Genomic DNA, 10,294 nt, shown 5'->3' with positions numbered 1-10,294 from the left:
AGAGGCAAAGGACTCCAGAGGCAAGAGAAAGCCCCTCGGACCACAGAATGCAGATCTGGCAGTTCAAAGTGATGGGCGTGGGGGGACTAACCTCTACACAACCTCTACACAACCGCTGCAATAGTTTCAAGTGGGGCTCTTTCTTCCCCTGCGTAGTACAGTAAGTCTCCTACATACGAACCTTCAAGTTGCGAACTTTCCAAGATGCGAACGTGCGTTCCATCAGTGTCAGGCGTGAGTGGAATTGCCGCTCGCCCTCCGTCTCCTATCGCTGACGATCCTTCAGCTCTACCGTCGCCCACCTCCTCTCCCTCCTCCAGTCAGTAACTCTTCTTGCCGGCTCACTCGATGCCAGCCCCTGGATGCCAGCTGTTGTGCTGTACTACTGTCCTTTTCAAGGGACTGTACTGTAAGAGTAAAAATGTCTTCTTTATTTTTTGTGTTTGTTTTTTATGTATTATTTGTGTGAAAAGTATTCTAAACCTATTACAGTACAGTACTATATAGCCGATTGTGTTAGTCGGGTACCTAGGCTAGCTCTGTTGGACTTACGAACAAACTGGACTTACGAACGCGCTCTCAGAACAGAACTCAGAACAGAACTCGTTTGTATGTAGGGGACTTACTGTAGTTATGCTACCACGGTTAAAACGGGAAGAACCAGACCAAGGCGGGCACCAATGGAATGCTACTGCAGTTATATTTTAGAACAGAATGGGATGATTATTAGAGACCAAGTTTCATGGCTTTTTGTGTCTCAAAACATTCCATTGAAGTCTGCATTTTGGAGTCTTTTGTAAAATGACACTTACATATGTAGGATCAAACAGTGGATTTTTAAAAAGATAATGACAGGTAATACAAAGAAGTAAGGCTAGTAAGCATAAATTTTCACTTTGTGGACTTCCTTGTCATCACATTCCCTCTGTCTGTTGTAGTAATAGAAAGTATTGTCCCGTCTCTGAAGTTTCTTCACATATCCTGTCTCTGGCCAACGATCTACCTATATATTGAAAACCAGAGTACAAATATTGTAATGTTGATGTTCTTTTTATATAATATTTCACTATCAAACAGTTAAAAACACAAGTCACATCAAACAAAGTACAAAATTAAATTTAAAAATACTTGAGCTCTTAGTGATATCTTACACACACACTCACACACACACACACACACACACAACACACAACATACATTAAGTGGCAGCCTTATACTGCAGGGCAACTAATTCAGATCCCAATTTCTAGATTTAAATTTCTACTCTGCAGCCAAGATAAAACATTCAAAATAATCTAAACTTTATCCTTATGTTTACAAACTATTTTAAGCATTATTACTTACTAACTTCTAAAAATAATACCCAAGGAGGAAATTAGGGCTAGGCCTAGGCCACAGGGGTGACTAAAGGAAGCAGTTAGACTAGAGATATCTAAATCTCTACATCTAGAAAATCTCTATATCTAGAGAAATACACGTGTATTTCCTCATGTCCATGTTTCAAGTTCACACCTGAAACCTCAATTTTTCATAGAAATTGAGGTCATGAACATAGTCCTTAGCAATCTCTTCTTACCTTCTCCCCACTAGTCTCTCTTGTTCGCCACATCGGTTTGCTTACTTGATCGTTCGGCTCGATCTTTTTGGACATTTTCCTCCCCTTCCTCTCTGAATTTGCATTATACTTTCTTGCTCAGGTCAGTGCATTTCTGCTGTGGTTAGGTATGTTGCTTCTGGATTGTGTGACATGTACTCCACCACTGTCAAGACCCTAGTATTTCGATTTTGTGTTCCCGGCATAAAAAACAAGTCCTGTCCTTCAACATCATCTCTACAGGCAGCTACTCGTTCTCCAGTCCCCCACTTATAAATCACAGCTTCCAAACTGGAACACGAACATGCCACGCATACAAAAGAACACACATCCTTTATTTTCTAGCAACATATTTTCGCTTTCTTCTGTGGTCTCGTTTATTTAGGAGTTAGCAAAAACGGGTAGCAGCCTATCTGGTAAACCTTGGCAGGCTCTCTGACACGTACATCATAGAGAAAAGCAATGCTTTCCATCACTTAGGTCAAGCCTGCCCTTTGTTGCTTCCATTACCCTCAGCAGAGAAAGGAAGGTCTCAAGATACCGTTACGGCTGTCTTCCTCTTGGGGCCAAGAGGCTCTGTCATTTAGTAGGGTCCCCCAACCACCTTATTCAGTGAAGAAACAGTACACTGCTGCTTCTTCAGAATACCCACAGCACTTTATGTGGGATTGAGGAAGGAGACAGATGGGCCCAGGCTGAGCAGCTGCAACCAGCCTCCTGCTGACACCTCGAGATAAGAGGCCAGCAGGAGCAGAGCCCTGATTGGGTGGAAGACAACGTGACCACATTCTTCTCATTCTTGTGGCAAAGGGGATTTTCCAGCTGGACACGTGCGCAGAGAAGATCCTCAGTCGCGGGAGGTGCCAAAGGAGAGAGGAGCCACCAGCCCATAATATGTCCTGCCAACCTCCCAGAAACCTTCACGCTGGAATCCATCTTGGCTGAGATATACGTGTGCACCCACCAAGAAGGACCCTGAGTCAGGCCAAATGTGGGCACGAACAGGATGATTGGCCAGAGGTAACCCAGAAGACTGCCCCCATATAAGCGATCTCAGCCACCCCTATTGCGTGCAACTCTGAGTCTGCCTGTGTGTTCTTCAACACGTACTTTACTCCCAATGAACACTTTATCTGCTTCACAATCTTTGTCACTTTGCTGAATTATTTCTTCAAAGAAGACAAAGACTGAGGTCCTGCTTCCAGCTGCCTCACCCTAGGAAATCGGGGGGGCTTCCAAACAGATGTGCTGGTTCTGCCTCATCAACCTCTAGGATTTTTTCTTTCTATAACCCTTTGCTCTTTCATAATTTTTTCTTCTTGGCTTTCTACCCATCACTCCCATTCAACCTAGGAAACCTTCATTCCTTAGAGAATGGTGGAGGCGGGTGATATGGTCCTCAAGTCAGCGCTCCTTGGGCAGGAGATCAGTAAGCACTAATAGTGCCCATAAGGACGTGTGCTTTAGGTAAGGACAAGAACATCACCCAAACCCTTCAGACCACTGCCAATCAAGGCAAGCCTTCAGTTATCCTCCTGTCCATCCTTTAAGGCCCACTGCAAATGCCTCTCGGGGCATGAAGCCCTTTTGGAAGATTGTCCGTGAAGGAAGAAAATTTTATCTTCCTTTAATTTTGGGGGGCATATATTTTCACTTGCATAAGTTTTTATTGTTCATCACTCTTAATCTTCCACTCCAAGATACAGGAATAATAAAAGCTATCATTCACTGAACACCATTCATTCACTCAACAAACTACTACTGAGCAGTACAATGGGAGGCACTTGCAACACATGGTTTCATTTAGTTCCGGAGTCAATTTTCTTAAGCAGGCAGTGGCATCGCCATTTTACACTTGAGCTCGGTAAGGGTTACGAACCTTGTTCAGGGTTCCCTAGCCAAGGAGGAGAGCCAGGATGCAAAGCCTGGGCAGACTGATTCCAAATCCTGTACTCTAAATTTCTTGAGGTCAGGCACTTGCTTTTATATTTATCTTTTTAAAGCACCTGGCACAGAAATTTGCACATGGCGGGTACCCAATAAATATACACTGAAGTGAAACGCAAAACCTCTCTACAACTGTCAAGTCATACAGTGGATCGGGCTGTTACACACACACACACACATACACAACCCTCAGGTGCTTTTTGGGACTTCCCCTTTAAGGGTGTTGTTTGTGTTCCCTTAAATCTGATCTTATCTCAGTCTCTTATCTCTTACCTGATCTCAATCGCAACAGTTTCTGGGGTGGTTGGTGGTGTAGGTGCATCAGCGCCTGTGTGATCACCTTGCCTACATGATCCTGGCTCTTACACACCTTTCAGGGGCATTGCCTATCCCAATCTTAAGGCAAGTGTATGAAGCTTATGTTTGAACTGTATTAAAATGCTGATGCTTGTGTTTTACAGCTATTTAGAAGCCACAGATGATAGAGTAATGAAAACTCCCTTTTGGTAAGGGGGACCAAAGAGTAAAATGCTAGTAGATATGAAGAAATGATATGTGAAAGTCATAGTCAGCCATCAAACCCTCATTTGATCAGTATGTTTAATTTCATTCCTTACCACCCCTAATAATCTCTACTGAATTAACATCCGTTAAATGAAAGAGCCTATTACATTTTAGCTCTGTATTGCCTCCATCTTTTTTCCTATCTACTTTTTTAGGACGTGTTAAGTAGAGATCAAAGAGTAGAATGAAGGAAGAAAAAGAATATGGGGATCTGAAAAACCCATCTAAGAATTAGTCTCTGAACAATGGTGAGTTAATAATAAAAAAAATAAAACAAAAATAAAAAACAAGTTAATAATAAACACTTTGTTGCAACCTCAGCTCTAAAAATTAAAATACATTTATGAATACTATGTTATATTCTATAATATCCTTCTGAACTCAGCCTCCTAGTATTCAGTAGAATAAATGAATTTAAAAAATCACATTATAAACTGGGGCCGTACCTAGATTTTGGTATAATCTTTGAAAAGCAAAACCATGTCTCTAGTCTCTCAAGAAAGTCTGGACACCGCGATGAAGAGTGGCCCCCGCTTGCCACAACTAGAGAAAGCCCTCGCACAGAAACGAAGATGCAACACAGCAAAAAAAAAAATTAATTAATTAATAAACTCCTACCCCCAACATCTTCTTAAAAAAAAAAAGTCTGGAATACACAACCAAAGTCGGGAGATTTTGTCACCTAAAGAAGAATTTAACCCTTTTATAATTTGTGGTAAAAATAAAAAAGAAACAGGAAAGAAATAATAGTTCCACAGCAAACTGAATATCTGATAATAGAATTACCTTAGGGAGAGAAAATGACTCTGCTTTGATGGTCTACCATAAAAGATTCACAGCGCAGTTGTCAGTAAAAGCTAGAAAATTCTTAATGTTTCTGTGCTGAGGAACCACCTCTTGCCTCAGTTTGCCTGAAAATCATTCTTCTGGGCCTCAGCTCCCCATCAGTAAAACGAGAGGCTGGAGTAGAATTCCCTTTTAGTATTTTCTGGTTCTTTGTTGGTGGTGGGTTTTTTTGTTTGTTTGTTTTTATTAATTAATTAATTTATGGCTGTGTTGGGTCCTCGTTTCTGTGCGAGGGCTTTCTCTAGCTGTGGCAAGCGGGGGCCACTCTTCATCACGGTGCATGGGCCTCTCACTATCGTGGCCTCTCTTGTTGTGGAGCACAGGCTCCAGACACGCAGGCTCAGTAATTGTGGCTCACGGGCCCAGTTGTTCCGCGGCATGTGGGATCTTCCCAGACCAGGGCTCGAACCTGTGTTCCCTGCATTGGCAGGCAGATTCTCAACCACTGCGCCACCAGGGAAGCCCTGGTGGTGGGTTTTTTGTTTGGTTTTTTTTTTAGTGCTTTTCACCACCTAACAAACTCATATTGAGTTCAGGTTTGTAGAGGCATAAATCTTACCATAGCAACTTGCTTCACTTGTTTATATTCAATTTCATCTCGATATCCTGCGTGTTGAAATCTGTACAGATTTTCTATCTCTTCTGACCACTTTTTGGCATGACTTACTGATTTTGGTTTCACGTCAGAACTAGCCATGGCTACAGAGGTCTTATTACCAGTTATTTCTGAAAATGTGAAAACAACATTAATAGATAACATAATAGTGACAGTTTGGGAAATCCCTTTAAGAATGGACAAAACTAGCATTTAAAAAAAATTAGAGAGTTAAGAATCCCAGTAAATATATTAGATTTTTAAACATTCAATTCCAAGAGTGAGAAGGATTCATGTTCTATTTTGGAAATAAAATAAAATCAACCCTGAAAGATACATAAAATTGCATTCAGAGTTACAGAGTGCTGTCCTAAATGCTGCAGACTAATTCTGCTATTTCAGACAATAGTTTATACATTTCTGAAATCACACTCCTGGTTTTAACTGCTCAGGAGATTGTCAAAATATCCCACCACCATTTCATTTAATCATATTCAAAACTTTATCTCCCTTTTTGTCCGTTAAGGGAATGTAAGATCAGTCTTCTCACTCTCTTCCTTTTCTTCTTACTGGGAAGCAATGGTTTCTTCCTCTTCCTTTTCTTGACTGTTTCGAAACATGCCAGTCACTGCAGTCCACTGACTTAGGCCACTGTGTCCTGATGTGAGAAGATGGACTATTAACACAGTCAATGACAGCTGTGTGGCTGTCCTGACACTGAGATCCCTGACTTTAAAACAATGTAGTCCTTAAAATTAAATTTTCAGCTCTAGTTCACGTAACAGTCTAGTCACCAAACTTGTATAGCCAGTTTTTCAAAGACATAATCTTGCACTTGTTTTTTTGGTGACTTCTTATTTTATTACCAAAATATATCATTCATTTAACATTTATTATTATATGGAATATTATATAATACCTATTATATACAATATATGTATATTTTAATATTATATAATTATTATATATTAATATATGTTACAGTCATTTATTAAAATAAAGTGCCCAGAATTTTCACCATGATTCCTTGAATTCATTCTTCTATTTAAATATGTTTCTATTGGCTGAAATACATTAAAATCAGACCTAATGAAGTAGGTTTCATCCTGTAAATGAATTCAAAGTTTTGAATTTTTTCAGTTATAATTACAAATGCTTATTATGTTTTGTTGTTGTTGTTGTTGTTTGCGGTAAGCGGGCCTCTCACTGTTGTGGCCTCTCCCAGGCTCCGGACGCGCAGGCTCAACGGCCATGGCGCACGGGCCCAGCCGCTCCGCGGCGTGTGGGATCCTCCCGGACCGGGGCACGAACCGTGTCCCCTGCATCGGCAGGCAGACTCTCAACCACTGCGCCACCAGGGAAGCCCAGCAGTGATACTATCTTAATTTTTGTTTCACCCAAGCCATTTCTGCTTGAGGCTTGGCTTTTTGATATATAATAAAATACTTTTATTTACTCAAAATCATTCAAAAAGTATTTTCCGGGCTTCCCTGATGGCGCAGTGGTTGAGAGTCCGCCTGCCGATGCAGGGGACACGGGTTCGTGCCCCGGTCCGGGAGGATCCCACACGCCGCGGAGCGGCTGGGCCCGTGCGCCTTGGACGTTGAGCCTGCGCGTCCGGAGCCTGTGCTCCGCAACGGGAGAGGCCACAACAGTGAGAGGCCCGCGTACCGCAAAAAAAAAAAAAAAAAAGTATTCTCCTAAATGTTATCTATGTAACCTTCCATCATTTTCAAACATTTAATAGAGCAGAAAAATATGCTGCATTCAGCTTAACTACTGGGGAAATCGCCATTTTTCTCAGTAGAAATATGCATCCCCCTAAACATATCAGGCATTTGGGAGTTCCCTGACAGTCCAGTGGTTAGGGCTCTGTGCTTCCACTTCAGGGGGCACAGGTTCAATCCCTGCACAGGGGAACTAAGATCCCGCATGCCACGCGGCCAAATAAATAAATAAACATATCAGGCATTTCAATACTCTGCTTTCCCAAAATATCTAAAGGGGACATGAGTGTATTTTCACCATAAGAGGAACCCTAGTGGCTATACTATATGGTGATGGTGTAAATTCTTTTGGTCTCTCTTACCACTTACTACTTATTAAAAACAGAATGCAACTAAAAATAGGAAAGATCAACTTAAAATTCCTTAAAGATTTCCGTGATTTCCAGAAATTCACTGGCAGCACTAATTCTGCTGGTAGCCTTCAGCACTGCGAAAGTTAGAGGTTTCTTTAATGACAGCTGTGGCAAAAAATAATTTATATAAAATACATTTGACCTCTGTAATACTAAGCTGTGTCTGGAAAAACAGGAAGTGGCAATGCCTGACTCTCTAGTTTGCAAAAATCAAATTTTATTAAACAGTATTAGGGTTTATGTGGGTATTTAAAAATCCCACCAATATTAAGTCCGTGACAATCTGAGGTTTTAATCTAACAGAAGCCTTTGATGTAATTTCAAACTCCCTTCTATGCAAAAAGCCATCCATCACCTTCTTCTAGCTCTGAAAAATGCTTTTACTTTTATAGTCGTATTAAAACCCCAAGAGCTATAAGAAAGGCTAATCTTCCATTTCTTTCCCCATTTTATTTTTTCTATTCCTAGACACAGAAGAATACGGGCGGAGGGGCCCTTTAACTAGCATGTAACCTGGACCAAGTCAGTTCACTCTCTCGGGCCTCTGCTTCCTGAACTGAGAAGAGGTCTCACTAGATTATCTCTACAATTCTTACACTTCCCTTCCCAAAGTTTTTGGGGGTTCAGCTGAACAACAGAATTGGTTTCCATAACAGGCCTTGGTGGTCCACGGTCCAGGTGTGCTAGTGTGCATCTGCACAGCAGAAGTCCCTCCTTTCGGGGACCCCGCGAGCTGACCGATGGGGCTTCTCTGGTCCCTCAAACTTTTTTTTTCTTCTTTCAGAAATCAACAATCACGTCTGTAAGGTAAAATCTGCCTAGAGAAGGCTGAGATGGAAACCCTGGGGATCAAATGACTGACCTGCAGGAGGAACTCAGAAAGGAGCCCCCAGAATCGAGACCCCTAAAGACAAAGGGGGCGCGGAAACTACGGAGACTCGAAATTAAAGACCCTTCCTAAAAAAAGAGGAAACGAGAAAGAAGAGGAGCCAGGTGGACAGATCTCAGGTACCCAGAAGGAGCAGCGGGGCAGAAGGGGCGGAGCCTGGGCTTCGGGGCGGGGCCTGGCAGGCACAGGGGCGGGGCGGGCAGGGCCCGGCCCCGCAGTGACGCGCCCACTCACCCGTGGGTCCTGCTCGCCCGGGTAACCCTCGCTCGGCCACCCTTGAGAGGCCGGGGCGCCCCGCCTGGGAGCTCGCCAGCGGGTCCGGTGGTGCTCGTGTTCTCCACTCGGGATCCGTGGGCTGGGCTGGGCCAGCGAGAGGCCAACTGTAGCGGCCTCGGCGACACTCGCTTCGCCTGGCAACGCCCAGCGCAGCACGAGCGCTCAACTCTTTCAGACCCCTTTGTGCTCGCTCAGGCCCCGCCCCCTGCGAACGGGCCTTTGTGCGCAAGCGCGTGGGCGGGGCCCAGTTTGGAGAGTGAAAGTCGATCGCAGGGTGGAGCCTTGCAACTTCTCAACCCCACTTCGAGGTGGAGAGAGGACTGCTTGCCGCTGCATCAATCACAGACGAAATTCCCTAAAAAAGCCGGTCAGAGAACAGAGACCATTGGTGCTTCTGGTCCCTGATGGTAGATACCTCCTATCTGTCCCACCTCTTCTTATTTTGTTGGAATTAAATGAGCCAATCCACTGGGTCGAGCACAGTGCCTGACAATTAGTAAACCTATGAGAAATGACACCTGTAGCTTTATCGTTTCCCAACATTACCTACATTATTAATCATTTAAAAGACTGCCTATTTACTTACAACTCACAAATTTATTTCCTTAGACCAGATCTCTCTCCAAATTCTAGACTTGTATAACCAACGTGTATTCAACGTCTATCTGGTTGTCCAAAACAACCACCCTCCGAGCACCCACCCTCAAACCTGCCCCTTCCACGCTCTCCCCCTTTCGGTAGGTGGTCCCTAGAGTCCACTTTCTCTGGCCCTCCATCAGCAAAATATCCATCCATCCGCAAAACCTGTTGGCTCTACTGATCCCATCCAGCGCAATCCACCATCACCTTTCCCCCTCTGGTTATTGCAATAGTTCCCAACAGGCTCCTCTTGTCCCCTGCAGTCGATTCTCAACAAAACAATAGGTTCGATCTTGTTAAAACCTAAACAAGATTATGTCATTTCTCTCTCCCAATCCTGCAATGGCTTCCCGTTTTACAGAGTAAAAACCAACAAAGCCCTACAAGATTTGCATGCAATCCCTCCTCCCTTGCTCTGTAGCCGGGGATCACTCTGCTCCAGCCACACTGGCCTGGCTGTTCCTCGCCCTGCTCCCACATTAAGGATTTAGATGTAGCTGCTTCCTCTGCCTGGAATTGTCTTCATTTATTCCCTTGGCTAACTTCCTTGTTTTTAAGTCTTTGTTGATATCTCAACTTGCCCATCCCAATCCCTGTAGCTCTCTCTTCCCATCACGTTCTCTATCTGTCTTACTATGTTCTCGTGTTTCTTTTTTCCACAAGACTTATCGCCTTCTAATATACTATTTATATTGCTTCCTTCCTTTTTTTCCTTTTCTTAGCATAATGCTTTTTTATATTGCTTGTTTCTTTTCTTTTTTTTTTTTTTTTGCGGTACGTGGGCCTCTCACTGCTGTGGCCTCT

The 10,294-nt window shown here is 43.3% G+C and overlaps 1 protein-coding gene across 1 annotated transcript; it reads right to left on the bottom strand.

Annotated features, from left to right (window-relative positions):
* Positions 1-874: 874 nt before the first annotated feature.
* Positions 875-5,672, bottom strand: MEIG1 (meiosis/spermiogenesis associated 1; the record flags this gene model as incomplete). Its single annotated transcript, XM_082848573.1, has 2 exons — positions 5,511-5,672; positions 875-1,003 (listed from the first exon to the last, which is right to left on the bottom strand). Exons 1-2 carry the CDS (start codon positions 5,646-5,648, stop codon positions 875-877), a joined length of 267 nt encoding a protein of 88 aa, XP_082704699.1. The 5' UTR covers positions 5,649-5,672.
* Positions 5,673-10,294: the final 4,622 nt, after the last annotated feature.

This window comes from Leucopleurus acutus (assembly GCF_964270905.1).
Source record: "Leucopleurus acutus genome assembly, chromosome: 1".
Taxonomy (NCBI): domain Eukaryota; kingdom Metazoa; phylum Chordata; class Mammalia; order Artiodactyla; family Delphinidae; genus Leucopleurus; species Leucopleurus acutus.
Note: the sequence above shows the minus strand (reverse complement) of the source record. Positions and strands in the feature narration are given on the sequence as shown.